This window comes from Stenella coeruleoalba (assembly GCF_951394435.1).
Source record: "Stenella coeruleoalba genome assembly, chromosome: 4".
NCBI classification, from domain to species: domain Eukaryota; kingdom Metazoa; phylum Chordata; class Mammalia; order Artiodactyla; family Delphinidae; genus Stenella; species Stenella coeruleoalba.
In genome coordinates, this window is record NC_137149.1 from 119903302 (window position 1) to 119927400 (window position 24099).

The window sequence follows — 24099 nt, forward strand, 5'->3', positions numbered from 1 at the left end:
ACAAAAAATAAATAAATAACATAGTAACCTAACCCTTAAGTTAGGTATATATAAATTTTTTTTTAATTTCAGTATCAGGGGAGGGACTGAAGAGTAATGATATATGTAATAATATTTCAGAGAACCCTGTAATTCCAACCACAGTGAAAACAGACTTATCACCGAGCATACAGTGGGAGAGCTTCTGACTTCTCATATTCAACCACTTTAGAGTCTGATAGAGGCACAACTCCATGCCCTGGCCCTCTAAGGAAGCATAGCTTTTGTTCTGCTTTACTTTCTACTGTGAAGTTTAGAGCTACTTGAAAAGCTGAGAAGAGAGACACACATTTTTTAAATGTTAACAAACATCACTTTACTAAGATACTGAGAAGGTTAATCAGAGTTCCGTAATATTTTCTAACTTTTTATCTCTCAAAGACTTCATGTAATTTCTCTCTGTCATTTAGTCCATGACAAGGCACAGACCAAAAGAGTGAAGATGAAGAGAGTGAGGGAATGAGTGTCACAGGGAACAGACTGGAATGCAGATCTCAAAGCCATGTATAAGTGCCCTTTGCATTTTTAATGGAGTCAGGCTACTTGGACCTCTAACAGGTTACCATACATAGGACATATTGTCTATTTTTTATTATTGTAGGAGGACATTTGACTTACTTAATCCAGATGATTCAGTTTTTTCTCATCCCCGTCCCCTTCCAAGAAGAAAAAGGCTACTAAATCCACTAGCTTTTCTTTATCCATCACCATTATTCTACCTGAACTCTGAAATGTTCTTAGCTCAAAAAATTGTATAATAGCTTGTATTTGGAGGCTGAGGGTGGTAAGGAGAAGCTTTGCGCCATTAACAAGCACACAGAAATGTGCATTTCCAATTGATTTTTTTTCACCTCTGTTCTCCTGGCTTTAAGAGCAGACACCATTTAGTACATAACTAATACTGATTCGGTATGTGAAAGGAGAGGATAGAGAATGAATAGAGCAAGGGCCATGAAGTTTCACAAAGTAAAAATGTGCCATTAAGGATACCTAGTGTGGGACTTCCCTGGTGGCACAGTGGTTAAGAATCCACCTGCCAATTCAGGGGACACGGGTTTGGTCCCTGGTCCAGGAGTATCCCACATGCCGCGGAGCAACTAAGCCTATGCACCACAACTGAGCCTGCGCTCTAGAGCCCGTGTGTCACAACTACCAAGCCCGTGTGCTGCAGCTACTGAAGCCCGTGCTCCACAACAAGAGAAGCCACCGCAATGAGAAACCTGCACACCGCAATGAAGAGTAGCCCCCGCTCACGACAACGCAGCAGTGAAAGCCCACGTGCAGCAATGAAGACCCAACACAGCGAAAACAAACAAACAAAAAGCAACAACAACAAAAGAATACCTAGTGTGTGTGTGTGGTGGCGGGTTAGTTCACATGGCAATATACTTGGGCAGTTTGTTATCTGATGGACCAATGCTTCTTACTTCTTGCTCTCTCTTCCATTCAGAAGAAGCAAAGGCGAGAGATAAAAACAACAGTCTACTAGACTATAAACCGTTCTTATAGACTACTATAAAAATTAAACATTCTCGGGGCTTCCCTGGTGGCACAGTGGTTGAGAGTCCGCCTGCCGATGCAGGGGACACGGGTTCGTGCCCTGGTCCGGGAAGATCCCACATGCCGCGGAGCAGCTGGGCCCGTAAGCCATGGTCGCTAAGCCTGCGCGTCCGGAGCCTGTGCTCCGCAACGGGAGAGGCCACAACAGTGAGAGGCCCACGTACCGCAAAAAAATAAATAAATAAATAATTAAACATTCTCTTTCTCTCCCCGACCCCCTCCTCTGAAGATCACTGATCATTAAATGCAAGTCTAAGGTTCTTACTGGTAGCAATTTATAGCAAATGTTTTAATATTAGTATATGTCTTCCAAGTCTCCTAGCTCTTCTAAAGTTGCATTAACCAGGCGGAGGGATGTTCTAGGCAGAAAGAAGAGGAAGTGCCTAAGGCAGAGAGGCATGAAACAGCACGAGGTGCGCTGCCAGGAGAGGGGATGGCTAGGAACTCCAAGTAATTTTGCATTTCTGGAGACTAAATGAGAGACAAGGAGTGAAAGAGGCCACAACACAGAGCCCTATCTGCCATCCTGGCCTGTAGGTGGCCAGAAGCCACTGAAATGTCCGACTACAGGAATGCCCCAGACAGAATCTGGGTTTTAGGTTCGCTGCTCTGTCTACTGCAGCACAAGACGGCACCTCAGAAGACAAGAGGACGTACAGGCCAGAGGCTACTTCCTAGAGCCTGGATTCTCCAATGTTAACTATTCCTGGAGGTCCACTATAGAACTATTCTGAGGATAACGTGAGAGCACTGGACCCAGGGACCGGTTTGGAAACTCAAGTGCACCACTGGGCCACTCAAGGTCTCTCCCCTGGCGACCCCCCCTGAATCTCAGACTGCCTCAGATGGTGCCTCAGATGATGGATGGCTGTATAACCAGCTGTCCCTGACAGACTGCCAAGTGTAGGTGGGTAAGCGGGTATCCTTGACCACCACTCAAGGTCTGAAGTAGAAGCTCCTAGTGAACAGTAGAACAGAACCTGCCGAATATATGTTAATTATGCTGAATTTGTACTGAAGTATCCTAACAAACAGAAGCACTTTGGACACCACTGACTTTTGCTGCCTTCATTTTCCCTAACTTCACATCTGAAAAAGCATAGTACTTGCCAGCTAATGGAACACTTTGGTAAATAGAATGTTGTCACCCAGTTCTGTCTACACATTTCCTACCAGCCTTACAGTTTTCTTGGGTTGCCTCAGGGGAACCCGGGGGCTACGTCACACTAGTCACAGAAGTTTGTGTCAGATTGTAGCTCATTTCCCAGTCCTCTGCAACTGCTCTTCATCCGCCCCCAGCCTGAACAACTCACAGCAAAGCGCTAATGCATGAAACTCCAAAAACAATAAGTAGCCCTTATTTCTATCAGCTGAAAGTCTCATTCCTTACCTCAAACTTAGCCCCACAGCTCTGCCTTGCCCTGACTTCCTCACCTTTTTTATTTCTAACCATCCAAAAAAGGCAAAGCTGAACATTTGTTCCTAACACCCCTTCTCTAAAATGTTCTTTTCCTTTCTGTCATCAAAACCTTCTCTTCCCACAGTCAAGCTAACAAAATCTCACTTCCTGGATTTCACAGGCCATTTCCATCCGTAATAGTCCCTTCCCTTGACTTAATTCCTGTGATCAATATTATTCAGTTTATAATAATGTATCTCACGGTGTCATCCAAACTAGCTTATACATTCCTTAAAAGCCCAAAGGAAGGCTTACACATTTCTACGTCCCACCTGTGATGCCCACAGTGAGGTAGTTGAAGTTTGGGCTCAGTAAATCTCCATTTAACAATACAGTCGGTCCTGCATATCCGCGGGTTCTGCACCTGCAGATTCAACCAATCATGGATCGAAAATATTTGGAAAAAAATTTCAAAAAGTTCCAAAGAGCACAACTTGAATTTGCTGCACACTGGCAACTATTTACATAGCACTTACATCGTATTTACACTATTCACATAGTATTTACACTGCATTAGATATTATAAGTAATCTAGAGATGATTTGGAGGATGTGCAGATGTGCATAGGTTATATGGAAATATCATTTTATATAAGGGACTTGAATATCCACAGATTCTGGTATCTGCTGGTGTCCTGGAACCCATCCCTCACAGATACCAAGGGACGACTGTAATCACATTGACATCGACATGAATTTCTTCAACCAGTATTTTTATTCATAAAGGTAACAGTAAGGCCCTCAAGAGCCTTTGGAACCAGAGAGAGACTGAGGGCATTTTCCAGATTTATTTAAAAGGAAAAATTAAGACTAAAGGGGTAAGAAACTTGGCCAAAGTTAAAAGAAATGGCTGAAACGATAATGAGACCAAGAGTGTACCCACTTTAGGAAAGGACGTGTTTAATAAACTAAACCCCAATCCCTCTGATAAAGTAATCCTTACCCTCAACTCAATATTTTTCTGCATTAAAGAGAGGGTGGTATGAGTCAGCACTAAAGTACAATGCCAACGGTAATTACTCTAATTATCTGGAAAATTCCTGAATTACTTTCTTCCCATTGCTAAAGCAGATGTGCCCTTAATATCCAGAGCAAACCCATGAAGACTGTAACAGTAAAAAGTCAGAGAAGGGGAAATGCATAAGAAAATCTTGGAAGCTTTACACTGGATACTGACAAGAAGCCACACAGTGTAAATGACCCAGAAGCAGAACTGATTTTGTTTTTGATCTAAACTGTGTCCCCTTATAATTGCTGTGATTTACAGGCTCAGTGCTTTAACCCATGGGCTGTTTCCGGCCACAGGAAGGAACTGGGTAGTCATTAAAAAACTGTCACATAAATAGCCACTTACCAGCTCACCTGGGGAGTGTAATGCTGTACAAGTAGTAAAGAACCCCGATTTTATTTATTTTACTACTTGGAAACTCCCTGAGGAAAGGGGCGAGCTGATAAGTTTCCTGACCATTCAACCCTTAATTATCCATACAAGCAGATCAGAGAAGAGTCACAGAGAAGTCAAAATGAATAATCAAAAAAACTTTTATAATCAGCTTTGTAATGAATTCAGATACTTCCAGGCACCTTCTTTCTTTAAATGAATAGGGACCACCAGCCTGAAAAATGCTAGAGCACAGAGGTCAAATACGCTGGTCTTGGTTGGAGTCATGGGACCAAGGTCTCAGTACTTGATTGGAAACTCACTAGTCGTATAATCTCAAGCAAGCTATTTAACCTCTATAATTTTCCATTCCCTCATCTGTAAAATGAGGAAGCTAAAACCAACTGCCTTACTGGTTTGCGGAGAAGATTAAATGTAAGGTATTTGATGTATTCGGCACAACACTTGGCAAATATTTAATAAATTTGTATTTTAGTATTGGTAGCATTTAAGGACTGAATGGAAATAAGCAGGGAGGAGGGAAAGAAAGAGGATATACTCATGGTCAAGTGTATTGCAAAGTGAAGGACAAGTCACTTGAAGGCCAACTGCTACTCTTATAAAAATATCTGAGGAACATGCATGTCCCCTAATTGCTTTCATGAAAACCAAGGTTTTTAACCATTCTAGGAATGCAAGCAGAGAAATTTGCTTTTCTTCCTACCTGAAAGGGTTTCCTCCCTATGTTTTCCAGAAGCCCACCTGTCACACAGGTTGGGAACTCTGGTTCAGTGCAATAGAGGCTTCTAGGGCTACCTAACCAGCAAAGAAGGTGGAACTCATACATTACCTGCGCCCAGTGGTTTTTAAATACAATCATGCATGTTTCTGGGTCAACTCCCTGCAAGCTCACAGCCTGCCGGAGTTTGCCTTCTGTCGCAACCGATGACATCATAAGCCTTCAAAAACCAAATGCTTCTAAGTCATATTTAATTTTCATGAAAATTTGGTAAGCAGTCACTAACTTTCAAGTATCACAGTAGAAATGTAACTTCTTCACATTTCATTGTCACCTTCGAAACCTGTAATGACAATAACAAAAAAGGCATCCCATTACATTCATATATTAAATAGGACACTGACTTAAGTTAAAATCAAAACACAGACATTCTCAAAGTCCAACACGGAGCAAAATATCAACAAAATAGACATTTATACTCAACCTGAAGCCTTTCTTCTGTTTTCTCTCACTGTGCTACTAAATATACAAAATAATGATGCTACCAAAGCTACATGAATAAATTAAACAATTACTGGATTTATTCTGTCCACTATCACCAACCACAACCTCCTAGATTATTATTCTATATCACTCAAATCTAGTTTCCAGAAGCAATAAACTACGATAGCAATGTTAGTGGTGTGTAGAAACACCCAGAAACAGGAAATTCGTTAGTTAATAGTGACTGAAATAAATGGCTTGATGTAACTTAGGGGAGTTATAACACAGCACCCAGACTCCTGGGTCCAATAATACCGATTATTTTAATCAATAACTGTCATAATGGAATTGAAAGCATTCTCAGTCATTTCATGGCTACAACCTAAGTTAAGGTTTCCAGCTTTCCTGAAAAATAAGAGAATTCCAAGTAACCTTGACAAATCATACAGAAATGATCCATCAGAAACAAGAGAGTGCTTACTTGGGGTGAGGACAAGGCAGCAGCGCACCTATCGATGAAAAATGAGTTATGTGGACAAAATATGAAGCAAGCCTGACCCAACAGGGCCAGTGGGGAGAAAAAAAGATACTGAGGTCACAGAGTATACAGGCAATGTGATCCAGTTGTGTGGTGCTAACTCTCTGACAAAAGCACTAAGATACTGGTATTATTATCTTAGATTCATCAGCCCAAAAAAGGACTGGGGACAGTTCAAAACGTTATCTGTTTAGTGTACAGACTAGAGAGAGTTCAGAGAAAAGTAATTACATTATAATTACCAGAGCACTGGAAAACAAAGTCCATGATAAAATTTCCAGACTTGTAGTACCAAAAGATTAAAAAAAAAAAATGAGGCTATATTTTCAACTGAGTAACTAACATGAAGGGTATTACAAGGAGAACACTGATCAACTATTCCTTCTATAAACAATAAAATGTGAGAGAGGGGACTTCAGGTGATGATTCAGGTTAGATTTATTGATCAAGTTCTTTGTGGGAAGAGGAATTAAACACTGGAAAATAGTTAAAGGAATATTCAAAACAAGTACTTCTGTTGGCGTAGAAGACTTACCAATCAACATTAAAAGATCTTTATAATAAATTTTAGTACATAAGAAAAGAAAACATGTAAGAATTAATAATTTTGGGGAAAGAAACATTTCTTAAGGAGAATGATGGGGGATTAAGGTGTGTGGAAAGAGGGAAGCCTGTTAGAATGAGGACTGCATAGATATTGTAAGTGAAACAGTTTACATGTATCTTTCATGACTATGTTTTATTATGTAAATTGGTGAATTCCCCAACATATAATTCTTAATAATACAAATGTGTTGTTTTCTTTTTTAAAAAATAAATTTATTTATTTATTTATGGCTGTGTTGGGTCTTCGTTGCTGCACACAGGCTTTCTCTAGTTGCGGCGAGCAGGGGTTACTCTTCTTTGTGGTGCACGGGCTTCTCATTGCGGTGGTTCCTCTCGTTGTGGCTCGCGGGCTCTAGAGCACAGGCTCAGTAGTTGTGGCACATGGGCTTCGTTGCTCTGCGGCATGTGGGATCTTTCTGGACCAGGGCTCGAACCCATGTCCCCTGCATTGACAGGAAGATTCTTAACCACTGTGCCACCAGGGAAGCCCAAATGTGTTGTTTTCAATAAGACATTGTCCATTACCAACATGGCCCTTTGCCACTGAGACGCACGTTACACTGCGCCGAACTGGTGTTTTAAAAATCAGGAGTGTCTGCCCATGCACGCAGAGTATGTGTTCCCAGTCACACACACACACACACACACACACACACACACACACACACACTCCCTGTGATCCTCCCGCCACTCTCTTGACCTCACTTTGGTTCGCAGGCTAGCCCTTCTAGACGGTATCTCATTGTGCAACCCTGTTTTAAGTGATAAAAGATAAAACAGGGCTTCCCTGGTGGCGCAGTGGTTGAGAGTCCGCCTGCCGATGCAGGGGACGTGGGTTCGTGCCCCGGTCCCGGAAGATCCCACATGCTGCGGAGCGGCTGGGCCCGTGAGCCATGGCCGATGAGCCTGTGCGTCCGGAGCCTGTGCTCCACAACGGGAGAGGCCACAACAGTGAGAGGCCCGTGTACCGCAAAAAAAAAAAAAAGAAAAAGAGATAAAACAAGTTCTGATTCAACTTCCTTGTTGTCCTAAACACTATATTTCTTTGAAAATGTCAAGGTCTCTTATTCAGATGGTGTAATGATAATAACGAAGAAAATCAGAGTGTTTGGGTTTATCCCAGAGGTTGAAAAAGTAGAAGACTCTCTGAGATGCCTTCCAGCTCTGGGATTCTCAGATTCTTCTTCGAAGGTATGAAGGGAACATAAATCATGCCAATTGCCTCTAAATCAAAAATAGACAGATGCTCTCTAAGATCCTTCACATTAGTTCTCAAAGGGACTTCACATGCAGTCTTTTCAGACAGTGAGACCGCAGTACAGACAGGATAAATTTCTTAGCTGAGGCCAAAAACTTACAAGTCAGTTTTGATGGAGACAGAAATGTCTCTGGACTCCTAGTCCAGTGTTCTTTCTAGAAACTGTATTCTCCTCGCTCCTGGCTATAATCCCTAGCCCTAGTCCCCTTAAGGAATCTGTATCTTCTCTGAGAAAAGTACATCTCCGTTGATGCTTATCCAATCATACTCTTGAGGCAGATGCCTGAAAAATCTAAATATGCCATGAATGTAGAAACCACAACATCGAGAGAACCTGGGAGAGAAAGCAGAGGGGGAGGCAAGTCCAGCAAGCCACGTTTGGGAAGCGAAAAGCTATTGCAGGAGACCCTGTCAAAGAAAACACCACCTCAGCACCCAGAAGCCACTCTCTCTCTCGTTCCCAGGTTAAAGTGGTAAAGCACTGGCATGTCCCCAGGGCAGTGTGAAAATGAAAGAGATGGTCCATAGTCATGAGCGATGTTTAAGGACCCATTTCCTCAAGCACGAAGGTTTTCAACATATTTCTGCATTTTCCTGTTATCAGCCTTTCCTTTTTCCAATTCCAAGCATTTTACTTAACTCTCAGACAACAGCTAAAAATCCCAAATGAAGAAAACAGAAGGACAATACTAAGCAAGAGGCCGTGAGCAGGCAGGAGAGGCTGCAGGTGCTAGATCGTGTGCTTGTGGCATGTGGCATCGCTGGATGTCACCGCTTCTTGCCCTCTGCTCTCTTCAGCCTAAGGCATCTGAAGTCGGGAATGGCTAGGGTAAAGCTTGCTGCTCTTGGCACACATGCAGCCTGTTCTGCCCATAAATACACACATGCACATCAACTCGAATTTCATGCCTGACAGAAAGCTCTAGAAATTGTTTAGCCCCTAACAAGTGATTTTTTTCCTTTCTTCAAACAAACCACCACCAACAAAAAATACCCAAAGGACTCTTCCCACAGTGGTTGCATGTGGTATTGTGGTACGGTTGTTGAGGGTTTTGGTCTTGGGGGGAAGAGATGAGCTATCAAAATACATGTATGTATTATGTATGTACATGTATGTATTATGTATGTACGTATGAACGTACGCTGAGATATCAGCACAGTTTCTATACTTCAAAGACAGAACCGACTATATTATTTCCAAAGACATTACTGAGTGGTCACATTTATATATCTCATTAATATTATATATAAAAATATTTTCCATCAATAAGGAGAGAAAAATTCTATTAAATATTGTTGAAGACAGAGATAACTGACATAAGAATTACCTATATTTTTATTTACCCTTTTTTGAAAGTATATGATATCTTTTATTTGACTATGAAAAAAAGCACAAGCATATGCTTCCATATCACAGAATTATAAAATGTACCATATAATCATAAAAGCCTAGATTCTGGTCATCTAGATCATACCTCTTTCCAATGTAAAAATCCTTCTACCTCCCTCCCAGACAGACATCTTATCTAATTTCAGACCCTCTCAAAACTCAAAAACTACAATACTTAGGAGAGCTGTAAATGGGTCAAAATCACATATTTTCCTGAACTACCAATGACTATATTTTAATATAGCTCTCTTTCACTATCAGGCTGGACTTATAATGTATATGTTTTGGCATTTAATTATATATTATTTCATACCATCCTTCAATTCTTTTACATATTTAAATATAATATCCTCTAATAATGGACTATAAAAAAATCCTGAAGGGAAGGAAGTGGATGGCCACCTTAAGGGAGACACAGCCAAGGGAACATTTTTATTAAGGGAAAGGTGATCATATTTGTAGGTCTAATGAGAAGGAATCAACGAACATGGAGAATTTGAAGATACCGAAGAAAAAAAAAAGGGGGGGGGATTTTGATGGGGCAAGAGGAGGAGAAAGGCGAGGTCAAGAGCACAGTTAGGAGAGGCCTAGAGAAAAAAGAGAAGCACGGCCGAGTCTTTTCATAGTGAGTCACCAAATCTTGAACTGGATGGAAAGGCTCCCTTCCTACCTCTCCTTCTCCTTCCCTCCTGATATTCCTCTGGTTGGTTTCTAGAGACAGTCAGAGAGGATAGGTGGATTTAAAGTGGGGAACAAAGCACCAGGGCTAAGAGTTTTGAGCTCAGTTCTCCAAGCATGGAAGTCAGAAAACTTAGGTCCCTACTCAGGGACGTAAGCTTTGACTGGGAGACAGGGCCCAGGACTCTAGCTCCAGCTCTAACCAGCAGGAGACTCTTGCTTTGGAACCTCGCTTGGGGGAGTACTTAGGACTAAATGATTATTTCTTAGGTCTCTCCCAGCTCAAAAGTCATCATTTTACATACTCTTTAGCAACTGTTATACTAATTGGGGAGGGGTAATCAGATAATCATTAAAGGAGGATAATGTCCATGGTACAAAAATCTTTGAAAGAATTCTAGTTGTAAACTGGATTCTACCTGTATTCTTTCATGATTAATGCATATTTCACTTAAGGAACCTAAAGCACAGAAATCAACCATCTCAAATATAATTTGGGTTTGGTTTGTTTTTTTCCTGAGCAACTGCAGTAGAAAAACTCATTGTTTTAGAATGCACTTCGGAAGGCTCTGAATTGGCTGCTATTAAATACGTAAAGAGTCTATTACTGTAAATAAATGTGCTTATCAAGTAAAATTCCATCTAAGGGTGAAGACTCTTCAAATATTGGGAAAACCTGAAGAGACGGGAACCGTGTGCCCTCAACTATAACTAATAGCAGTGGGGGGAATTCATTTTGGGTCAGACTACCTCAGACAACCTCTACCTAGAGCCTAATAAAATCCTATTAAGACTATATCCTCCCTGTTCTCTAATCCTCTGGCCCAGTTTCCTTTTCTCTCTTGCTGTCGTATCATATGGCAATGCTGGGCTGTTGGAGATAAAGCCAGCATCTAATAGCCCCGACTCTCCTGGACCTTGTCCTAAGACTCCCTCAACTTGTTGGCTCATTCATTGTTCACTATCCATCATCTCAGTAAAGTACACCTTGTTTTGTTCCCTCAAGTTGTAGGTCACCAGTTAACACAGAGGGTGTACACAAAGAAAATTCTTGCAATCTGTGCATTCCAAATGGTTTCAGGCCTCAAAATAGTAACCAGACTGCAGAAAACTGTTATTAATGCCATGAAATAATTCCACCATGTTTTACATCTTAATTTCACTAAAATAAGCTGCCAGCCAACTAGGTCATACCCGAGTGCCATGCAAGTGACTGGTAAACAGAATAAATGGAGAAGAAAAATTAAAATTAATATTCAAAACATACCTAAAATGTGTTATGGGACTTAATTTTTAAGGCTGCTTAAGAAACTAAACCCCTAGTGGCAAGGATTTGGAATGTAAAAATTACAGCTTTTGAAAATTGTAGCAAGTGAATGGTGCCTGAACAGGAAAGTCTCTTACACACACGGAGTAATTCGTCAAAACGTGAAAACTGGACCACTCTTGGGCAAAGTCTCCCCAACAACCCAATCAATCACTATCGTCTTGGTAGTATGCACCGTCCTGTCACATCACTATCTTGATGAAAGCTATTAAGGGACAACTCAGTTACAATATCTGCCATGAAACCCTAAAATTTAGCTAAGGTAAATTCAGAGATAAACTTATCTGACAAATTCTGTGGGGTAGCATTTTAAAGCAGAGATTTGAGGTAGATGCTTGGAATCGCTCTCTAAGAAGAACTCTCTCATACTAATGAAGCTCTTCTCAAGAAATGTTCCTGGATCAAAAATATGTAAGTTTTTGACCAACATGTCTTGGTGCCTTTGGAAAGTTATGCTGTTTAGTCTAATACTTGTCTTTGCAGCTCTATTAATCAGAATTAGTTCCCTACCAGCAGCCTTTCAAATGTGCCTTTATGTGAAAATTTTCAAATATGCAACCTGCACTGTAATTAAGATGATGTGATGATTCTCTTTTGGAATAGCAACATGAAAAGATCTTTTCGAAAATGTCCTTCATCCATGCATGGTTTAAGACATACTAAGTGCAATGAGTGTAGTAACAATAAAATTCCATATATGTCCACGAATCTCACAAATTGTGGGCATATTTTTCTGGAGAGAGGTGGCTATAGTTTTCAGCCAATTCTAAAAAGGGTAAAGGAATTTCTTCCCTTCAAAAATGTTTAAACGCCTCTTTAAAGATGCATTCATTGGAAAACCATGAAGAGTCCCAAAACAGAGACTAACAGCCAGTTCAAATTCTAAAGGTGTTACTGAAGAGACAGCCATGGAGCTTTTGTGGCTTCGGTGATACAGAAAGTTCCACTTCAGCAGCTTGGGGGTTGTTCTAGCCTGTGAGTAACCATGATCTTGAGTAACAATCAGGGCAGGCTTCAGTGCCTTACAAATTTCATGGCTGGTTAGATACTTCCACTCCAACTCAAAACACTGCAAGGTGTGGCATCAGAGGTACAAAGTGATTAGCATTTATTATAATGTCAGCAACAGGCTCAAAGAATATGGTCCTACGCCAATTAGGACAAAGCACCTTTCTTCACCAGTCTATGAAATGGGCCACAAGGAGTTTGGGGGCCTTTTGTGCACTACAGACATGACAGAAGTGGAGTAAATCACTGGTACTTGAAATAGCCAATACAGGTATCTTGAAATTATAGGTGGAATAATATTAGCACTTATGTGGTAACCTAAGACCGCAAAGTTCTAATTTCACATTTCTTTACTTTTTATGAACATAAAAATAATGAAAGACTTCCTCCCATGTAAATATAATAATCTAACAAATGGTATCACTGCTGTACCAGAATTTAAAAGACTATATTTTCTCATCGAAGAGTAGGCAAAAGATTCTACAAGTTCATAGTAAAAACATACTGGTTTAAAGTAGTTAACCACTCACATATATATTATTGCTATGATCAGTTTATCATCAAGATGTCCTATTGATAAAAATAAAAAGCCAAAATATAGAATCACTGAAAACTTTCAGGGGGAAGAAGATTTTATCTTGAAATCTCTCCCTCCTCAGTAACAGCTACATGGGCCTCAGTTATATACTATCAGTGTCCAGATTTACACATTTCAAGAGGTGACTTAGGAGAAGTAAAAATGGGTCCATCTCATACACCTCAGGTGAGAACATAAACTGGTGTTCTATCTGCAAAGGGCAATTTGGCAACGGTCTTCAAAGACTGAATTTGATCAGCAAAACCACTTGTGTGCATTTATCCTATAAATATACTTTTATCTTACAAAATGACATATTGAATAGTAGCAAAGAGTTGACACTTACTGGGCACTTCTCTGTGCCAGATACTATTCTGAAGACATTACACCATTAACTCATGAAATTTTCTCAGCAATCCTGTGAACTACATTTCCCTCTTCTACAGATTAGGAAACTGAGGCACAGAGAGGCAAAGGAGCTGGTCTAATCAAGGTCACACAGATATTCTGTGGTCTAACCCAGGCACATTCTCTTACACACTAGCACCTCTCTAACTGCAGAGATGTCCTTTGTAGCATTGTTTAGATAGTAAACAATTGGAAAGACCCCAAATATCCATTAGCAACCGTCTGGTTAAATAAATACGGCACTTCTGTATAATGAACTAACTATGTCACAATTTTTAAAAGGATGCAGCAGATCAGCCAAGATGGCAGAATAGAAAGGCCCTGAGCTCACCTCCTTCCACAATCACATTAAAATCACAACTGTTTGCAGAAAAAGACCGAAACCTATCAGGAAATTAAAGACATAAAGAAGGAACCACAAGGAGACGGGTAGGAGGGGCAGAGCTGCAATCTAATCAATACCCACAAACTGGAGAATAATTATATTACAGAAATTCTCCCACAGGAGGGAGAGTTACAAGCCCCACATTGAGCTCTCCTGCCCAGGGGTCCTGCACCAGGAATAGAGCCCCACAGCGTTCAGCTTTGAAGGCCAGCAGGGCTTAATTTCGGGAGTCCCAAAGGACAGGGAAAGAGACATTTCACTCGTAAAGGGAGTACACAAAATCTCACAAGCAATGGGACCCAGGGTAAAAGCAGTAATTTGATAAGAGGCTGAGCCAGACCTACCTACTGGTCTTGGACAGTCTCCCAAGAGTGGCAAGGGGCAACTGCAGCTCACCCTGGGGACACAGACACTGGTGGCAGCCATTCTTGGGAGCCCCTTCTACCACGTGGACACTGGTTTTGGTGGGCACCATTGTAATGTCCTCTCTATAGCACATTAGCTCCAAGACCTGGCCCCAATCAACAGCCTACAGGCACGAGCGCTGGGAGGCCTCAGGCCAAGCAACTAAGTGGGTGGAGACACAGCCCCATCCACTGGCAGACAGGCTGTCTAAAGACTCCCTGAGCCCACAGCCACCTCTAGACACTCCTCTAGAAACAGTCCTGCACACTAGAGGGCCAAGACCCAATTCCACCCACCAGGTGGCAGACACCAGACACAAGAAAACCACAATCCTGCAGCCTGCAGACCCAGCCAGCCCACAGCAGGCCACACCCACCCAGGACCATCTGGGCCCCGGCCCTGCCCACCTGCAGACTAACACAAGCTTCCCGACACCGCAACCCTATACCCAACTTTGTCAGGAACCACACCCTCACCACCAGCAACCTGACACCAGCTCTGGGATTCCTGGGCCCTGTAACCAAACTCCAGGACCTGGCTCTGCCTGCCAGTAGTCCGGCACTAACCCCAGGACCTGGCTTCACCCACCAGTGGGTAGGAAACAGCCCTGAAGTCGTCTGGACCCTGACTCTGCTCACCAGTGAGCCAGCACTAGCCCTGGGGCCCCCGGGGTTCTGTAGTCAGCCACCTCTTAACCAGAGCTCACCAAGTAGAAAAGGCAGGGCCTGGCAACCAACTGGGACAGGGGCCAAGCAAGCCCACCAGACCACCCACAAAGTCAACCTGCCACAAGAGAAGGACCCATGCAGCCCTCATGGGGGGAACCCTTAGAGCATATAGCTTGGGTGATGAGAGGGGCATGCACTGCTGGGATGCACAGGGCGTCTCCTACAGAGGGCTACTTCTCCAAGGTCGAGAAATGTAACTAACCTACCACATACATAAAAATACAAAAAGTAACTTAGACAAAATGAGGAGACAGAGAAATATGTTCCAGATGAAGAAACAAAATAAAACCCCAGAAGAAGAACTAAGTGAAGTCAAAATAGGCAATCTTCCCAAGAAAGAGTTCAGAGTAATGATCATAAAGATGGTCAAACAACTCGGGAGAAGAATGGATGCACAGAGTGAGAAGTCAGAAGTTTTTAATAAAGAGTTAGAAAATATAAAGAATAACCAAACAGAGACAAAAAATACAATAACTGAAATGAAAAATACACTAGAAGGATTCAACAGTAGACCAAATGATGCAGAGGAACAAGTCAGTGAGCTGGAAGACAGAGCAGTTGGAAATCACTGCTGCTGAACAGAAAAATGAATAAAGAATGAAAAGAAGTGAGGACAATTTAAGAGAACTCTGGGACAACATCAAGTGTAATAATATTCAATTATAGGGGTCCCAGAAGGAGAGAACAGAGAGAAAAGGGTTGAGAACACATTTGAAGACCTAATAGCTGAAAATTTCTGTAACAATGGAAAGGAAGTAATCACCCAAGTCCAGGAAGCACAGAGTCCCATATGGGATTAACCCAAAGAGGAACACATCAAGACACATAGTAATTAAAACAAGAAAATGATAAGGGAGAATAGTAAAAGCAGCAAAGCAAAAAGCAACAAATAACATACAAAGGTTATAGCTGATTTTTCAACAGAAACTCTGCAGGCCAGAAGGGATGGCACGATCTATTTATAGGGATGAAAGCGGAAAATCTACAACCAAGAATACTCTACCCAGCAAGGCTCTCATTCAGATCTGAGGGAGAAATCAAAAGCTTTACAGACAAGCAAAAGTTAAAAGAGTTCAGCACCACCAAACTAGCTTTACAACAAATGTTAAAGAAACTTCTCTAGGTGAAAAAGAAAAGGCTACAACTAGAAACAAGAAAATGACAAATGAAAAAGCTCATCAGTAAAGGCAAACATAGCTAGTAGGAAGGTTAAGGGACAAAAGTAGTAAAATAATCTATATCCACAATAAGCAGTTAAGAGATACTCAAAACAATTAGATGTAAAACATGATATCAGAAATAGTAATCATGATGGGAGGAGAATACAAATGCAGGCTTTTTAAAATGCATTTGAAATTAAGATTTCAATTTAATTAAAATTTAAAACAGTCACATATATAGAGAGATTTCTATATAAAAACCACATGGTAACAACAAACCAAAAATCTCTAATAGATATACACACAGAATACAAAAAGGAATCCAACATGACACTAAAGACAGTCATCAAATCACAAGAGAACAAAAGAAGAAGAAAGGGGGGGTGGAGGAAGATGTACAAAACAACACCAAAACAATTAACAAAATGGCAACAAGAACAGACATATTGAAAATTACCATAAATGTAAATGAACTAAATGCTCCAATCAAAAGAGAGTGGCTGAATGGATAATAAAACAAGACCCCTATATATGCTGCCTACAGGAGACTCACTTCAGATCTAAAGACACACACAGACTGAAAGTGAGAGGATAGAAAAAAGATATTCCATACAAATGGAAATCAAAAGAAAGCCAAGTAGCAATACTTATATCAGACAAAATAGACTTTAACATAAAGACTGTAATAAGAGACAAAGAAAGACACTACATAATGCTCAAGGGATCAATCCAAGAAGAAGATATAAAAATGTAAATATACACGCAACCAACCTCAATATATAAGGCAAATATTAACAGACATAAAAGGAGAAATTGTCAGTAACACAATAATAGTAGGGGACTTTAACACGCCACTTACATCAATGGAAAGATCATCCAGACAGGAAATCAGTAAGGAAACACTGGCCTTAAATGACACATTAATTGACATATCTATATATATACATATATATATATATATGTATATATATATATATATATATATAAAAACTATTCTATCTGAAAGCAGCAGAATACACATTCTTTTCAAGTGCACACGAAAAACTCTCCAGGATACATCACACGCTAGGCACAAAACAAGTCTCAATAAATTTAAAACTGAAATCATATCAAGCATCTTTTCTGACCAGAACACTAAGAGACTAGAAATTAACTACAAGAAAAATACTGCAGAAAACATAAACACATGAAGGCTAAACAATATGCTACAAAACAACGAATAAATCACTGAAGAAATCAAAGAGGAAATCAAAAAATACCTAGAGGCAAATTAAAATGAAAACACAACAATCTAAAACCTTTGGGACATAGCAAAAGCAGTTCTAAGATGCAAGTTTACAGTGATACAAGCTTACCTCAGGAAACAAGAAAAATCTCAAACAACCTAACCTTACACCTAACAGGACTTGATAAAAAAGAACAAACAAATTCCAAAGTTAGTAGAATGAAAGAAATCATAAAGATCAGAGCAAAAATAAATGAAATAGAAACAAAGAAAACATAGCAAAGATCAATAAAACTAAAAGTTAGTTCTTTGAGAAGATAAACAAAATTGATAAACCTTTAGCCAGAATCATCAAGAAAAAAAGGGAGAGAACTCAAATCAATAAAATTAGAAATGAAAAAGGAGAAATTACAACTGACACCACAGAAATACAAAGGTTCATAAGAGACTACTACAAGCAACTATAGACCAATGAAATGGATAACCTAGAACAAACGGCCAAATTCTTAGAAATGTACAATCTCCTAAGACTGAAACAGGAAGGAAGAAAAATATGAACAGACTAATTTACAGTAATGAAACTGAATCAGTCATTTAAAAACTCCCAACAAACAAAAGTCCAGGACCAGATGGCTTTACAGGTGAATTCCACCAAACATTTAGAGAAGAGTTAACACCTATCCTTCTGAAACTCATCCAAAAAATTGCAGAGGAACACTTCTGAACTCATTCTATGCGGTACCACCCTGATACCAAAAACAGGCAAAGAATCACATACACAAAAAGGATTACAGGTTAAAATCATTGATGAACACAGATGCAAAAATCCTCAGCTAAATATTACCACACCAAATCCAACAATACAATAAGAGGATCATACATCATGACTAAGTGGGATTTATCCTAGGGATGCAAGGATTTTTCAATATCTGCAAATCAATTAACATGATACATTAACAAATTAAAGAATAAAAACCATACGATCATCTAAACAGATTCAAAAAAAGCTTCAAAATTTAAAATCCATTTATGATAAAAACTCTCCAGAAAGTGGGCTTAGAGGGAACATTCCTCAACATAATAAAAGCCATATATGACAAACCCATAGGTAACATCTTACTCAATGATGAAAGCTGAAAGCATTTCCTCTAAGATCAGGAGTAAGACAAGGATGCCCAAACTCACCACTTTTACGCAACACAGTTTTGGAAGTCCTAGCCATAGCAATCAGGGAAGAAAAAGAAATAAAAGGAATCCAAATTGGAAAGGAAACATGTCATATGCAAACGGTCCCTGTTTGCATATGACATGATACTATAACCAGAAAATCCTAAAGATGCCACCAGAAAACTATTAGAGCTCATCAATTTGGTAAAGTTTCAGAATACAAAATTAATATACAGAATTCTGTTGCATTTCTATATAATAACAATGAAATATCAGAAAGAGAAAAATTAAGGAAACAATCCCATTTACCATTGCATCAAAAAGAGTAAAATACCTAGTAATAAACCTACCTAAGGAGGTATAAGATCTGTATTCAGAAAACTATAAGACACTGATGAAAGAAGCTGAAGACAACACTAACAGATGGAAAGATATATCATGTTCTTGGATTGGAAGAATTAATACTGTTAAAATGACCATAGTCAGATTGGTTCAAGATGGCAGAGTAGGGCTCCCTGGTGGCGGAGTGGTTGAGAGTCCGCCTGCCGATGCAGGGGACACAGGTTTGTGCCCTGGTCCGGGAAGATCTCACATGCCGCGGAGCGGCTGGGCCCGTGAGCCATGACCGCTGAGCCTGCGCATCCGGAGCCTGTGCTCCGCAACAGGAGAGGCCACAGCAGTGAGAGGCCTGCGTACCGCAAAAAAAAAAAAAAAAAAAAAAAAAGATGGCGGAGTACAAGGATGTGTGTCCACTCCTTCTTGCGAGAGCACCAGAATCACAACTAACTGCTGAACCATCATCTATAGGAAGACACTGGAACTCACCAAAAAGATACCCCACATCCAAAAGCAAAGGAGAAGCCACAGTGAGATGGTAGGAGGGGCTCAATCACAATAAAATCAAATCACATAACTGCTGGGTGAGTGACTCACAAACCGGAGAACACTTATACCACAGAAGTCCACCCACTGGAGTGAACGTTCTGAGCCCCACGTCAGGCTTCCTAACCTGAGGGCCCGCAATGGGAGGAGGAATTCCTAGAGAATCAGACTTTGAAGGCTAGCGAGATTTGATGGGAGGACTTCGACAGAACTGGAGGAAACAGAGGCTCCACTCTTAGAGGGCAGCACAAAGTAGTGTGTGCATCAGGACTCAGGGAAAGGAGCAGTGACCTGCTAGTGTTGGAGGGTCTCCTGCGGAGGCGGGGGCTGGCTGTGTCTCACGGTGAGGAAAAGGACACTGGCAGCGTAAATTCTGCAAAGTACTCCTTGGCGTAAGCCCTCCGAGAGTCCACCATTAGTGCCATCAAAGAGCCTGTGTAGGCTCCAGTGTTGGATCGCCTCAGGCCAAACAACCAACAGGGAGCGAACCCACCCCCACCCATCAGCAGGCAAGCGGATTACAGTTTTACTGAGCTCTTCCCACCACAGCAACAGCCAGCTCTACCCACCATTAGTCCCTCCCATCAGGAAACTTACACAAGCCTCTTAGATAGCCTCATCCACCAGAGGGCAGAGAGCAGAAGCAAGAAGAACTAGAATCCTGCAGCCTGTGGAACAAAAACCACATTCACAGAAAGACAGACAAGATGAAAAGGCAGATGACTATGTACCAGATGAAGGAACAAGATAAAACCCCAGAAAAACAACTAAATGAAGTGGAGATAGGCAAACTTCCAGAAAAAGAATTCAGAATAATGATAGTGAGGATGATCCAGGACCTCGGAAGAAGAATGGAGGCAAAGATCGAGAAGATGCAATAAATGTTTAACAAAGACCTAGAAGAATTAAAGAACAAACAAACAGAGATGAACAATACAATAAATGAAATGAAAACTACACTAGAAGGAACCAATACCAGAATAACTGAGGCAGAAGAACGGATAAGTCACTTGCAGGACAGAAGGGTGGAATTCACTACTGTGGAAGAGAATAAAGAAAAAAGAATGAAAAGAAATGAAGACAGCCTAAGAGATCTCTGGGACAACATTAAACGTAACAACATTCACACGATAGGGGTCCCAGAAGGAGAAGAGAGAGAGAAAGGACCCAAGAAAATATTTGAAGAGATTATAGTGGAAAACTTCCTTAACATGGTAAAGGAAATAGCCACCCAAGTCCAGGAAGTGTGGAGAGTCCCATACAGGATAAACCCAAGGAGAAACACACCGAGACACATAGTAATCAACTTGGCAAAAATTAAGGACAAAGAAATATTATTGAAAGCAGCAAGGGGAAAATGACAGACAACGTACAAGGGAACTCCCTTAAGGTTAACAGCTGATTTCTCAGCAGAAACTCTATAAGCCAGAAGGGAGTGGCATGACATATTTAAAGTGATGAAAGGGAAGAACCTACAACAAAGATTACTCTACCCAGCAAGGATCTCATTCAGATTCAATGGAGAAATCAAAAGCTTTACAAACAAGCAAAAGCTAAAAGAATTCAGCACCACCAAACCAGCTCTACAACAAATGCTAGAGGAACTTCTCTAAGTGGGAAACACAAGAGAAGAAAAGGACCTACAAAAACAAACCCAAAACAATTAAGAAAATGGTCACAGGAACATACATATCTATAATTACCTTAAACGTGAATGGATCAAATGCCCCAACCAAAAGACACAGGCTCGCTGAATGGATGCAAAAACAAGACCCATGTATATGCTGTCTACAAGAGACCCACTTCAGACCTAGGGACACATACAGACTGAAAGTGAGGGGATGGAAAAAGATATTCCATGCAAACAGAAATCAAAAGAAAGCTGGAGTAGCAATACTCATATGAGGTAAAATAGACTTTAAAATAAACAATGTTACAAGAGACAAGGAAGGACACTACATAATGATCAAGGAATCAATCCAAGAAGAATATATAACAATTATAACTATATATGCACCCAACATAGGAGCACCTCAGTACGTAAGGCAACTGCTAACAGCTCTAAAAGAGGAAATTGACAGTAACACAGTAATAGTGGGGGACTTTAACACCTCACTTATATCAATGGACAGATCATACAAAATGAAAAGAAATAAGGAATCAGAAGCTTTAACTGACACAATAGACCTGATACATTAATTGATATCTATAGGACATTCCATCCAAAAAGAGCAGATTACACTTTCTTCTCAAGTGCGCACGGAACATTCTCCAGCATAGATCACATCGTGGGTCACAAATCAAGCCTCAGTAAATTTAAGAAAATTGAAATCACATCAAGCATCTTTTCGGACCACAACACTATGAGATTAGAAATCAATTACAGGGAAAATAACGTAAAAAACACAAACATATGGAGGCTAAACAATACATTACTAAATAACCAAGAGATCAGTGAAGAAATCAAAGAGGAAATCAAATAATACCTAGAGACAAATGACAATGAAAACACGACAATCCAAAACCTATGGGATGCAGCAAAAGCATTCTAAGAGGGAAGTTTATAGCAATACAAGCCTACCTCAAAAAACAAGAAAAACCTCAAATAAACAATCTAACCTTACACCTAAAGGAACTAGAGAAAGAAGAAAAAACAAAACCTAAAGTTAGCAGAAGGAAAGAAATCATAAATATCAGAGCAGAAATAAATGAAATAGAAACAAAGAAAACAATAGCAAAGATAAATAAAACTAAAAGCTGGTTCTTTGAGAAGATAAACAAAATTGATAAACCATTAGCCAGACTCATCAAGAAAAAGAGGGAGAGGACTCAAATCAATAAAATTAGAAATGAAAAAGGAGAAGTTACAACAGACAAAGCATCCTAAGAGACTACTACAAGCAACTCTATGCCAATAAAATGAACAACCTGGAAGAAATGGACAAATTCTTAGAAAGATATAACCTTCCAAGACGGAACAAGGAAGAAACAGAAAATATGAACAGACCAATCACAAGTAATGACATTGAAACTGTGATTAAAAATCTTCCAACAAACAAAAGTCCAGGACCCGATGGCTTCACAAGTGAATTCTATCAAACATGTAGAGAAGAGCTAAGACCCATCCTTCTCAAACTCTTCCAAACAATTGCAGAGGAAGGAACACTCCCAAACTCATTCTATGAGGCCACCATCACCCAGGTACCAAAACCAGACAAAGATACTACAAAAAAATAAAATTACAGACTAATATCACTGATGAATATAGATGCAAAAATCCTCCACAAAATACTAGCAAACAGAATCCAACAACACATAAAAGGATCATACACCATGATCAAGTGGGATTTATCCCAGGGATGCCAGGATTCCTCAATATATGCAAATCAATCAATGTGATACACAATATTAACAAATTGAAGAAGAAGAACCATATGATCCATATGATCATCTTAATAGATGCTTCTGACAAAATTCAACACCCATTTATGATAAAAACTCTCTGGAAAGTGGGCATAGAGGGAACCTACCTCAACATAATGAAGGCTACATATGACAAACCCACGGAAAACATCATTCTCAATGGTGAAAAACTGAAAGCCTTTCCTCTCAGATCAGGAACAAGACAAGGATGTCCACTCTCACCACTGTTATCCAACATAGTTTTGGAAGTCCTAGCCATGGCAATCAGAGAAGAAAAAGGAATAAAAGGAATACAAATTGGAAAAGAAGAAGTAAAACTGTCACTGTTTGCAGATGACATGACACTATACATAAAGAATCCTAAAGATGCCACCAGAAACTACTAGAGCTAATCAATGAATTACATAAAGTAGCAGGATACAAAATTAATGCACAGAAATCTCTTGCATTCCTATATGCTAATGATGAAAAATCTGAAAGGAAAATTAAGAAAACACTCCCATTTACCATTGTAACAAAAAAAATATATCTAGGAATAAACCTACCTAAGGAGACAAAAGACCTGTATGCAGAAAACGATAAGACACTGAGGAAAGAAATTAAAGATGATACAAACAGATGGAGAGATATACCATGTTCTTGGATTGGAAGAATCAATATTGTGAAAATGACTGTACTACCCAAAGCAATCTACAGATTCAATGCAATCCCTACCAAATTACCAATGGCATTTCTTTACAGAACTAGAACAAAATATCTTAAAATTTGTATGGAGAACAAAAGACCCCAAATAGCCAAAGCAGTGTTGAGGGAAAAAAATGGAGCTGGAGGAAACAGACTCCTTGACTTCAGACTATACTACAAAGCTACAGTAATCAACACAATATGGTACTGGCACAAAAACAGAGATATAGATCAATGGAACAGGGTAGAAAGCCCAGAGATAAACCCACGCACCTATGGTCAACTTATCTATGACAAAGGAGGCAAGGATATACAATGGAGAAAAGACAGCCTCTTCAATAAGTGCTGCTGGGAAACTGGACACCTACATGTAAAAGAATGAAATTAGAATACTCCCTAACACCATACACAAAAATAAACTCAAAATGGATTCGAGACCTAAATGTAAGACCAGACACTATAAAACTCTTAGAGTAAAACATAGGAAGAACACTCTTTGACATAAATCACAGCAAGATCTTTCTTGACCCACCTCCTAGAGTAAAAGAAATAAAAACAAAAATAAACAAATGGGACCTACTGAAACTTAA

The 24099-nt window shown here is 40.1% G+C and overlaps 1 protein-coding gene across 1 annotated transcript in view; it reads right to left on the reverse strand.

The window, feature by feature from the left end:
- FHIP1A (FHF complex subunit HOOK interacting protein 1A) overlaps positions 1-24099 on the reverse strand; it is a 270091-nt gene that overhangs the window by 99027 nt on the left and 146965 nt on the right. The window contains exon 3 of the mRNA XM_079919280.1: positions 5289-5520. Within this exon, the coding sequence (XP_079775406.1) occupies positions 5289-5393 (105 nt within the window). The 5' untranslated portion in view covers positions 5394-5520. The remainder of the gene's footprint in view (positions 1-5288; positions 5521-24099) is intronic.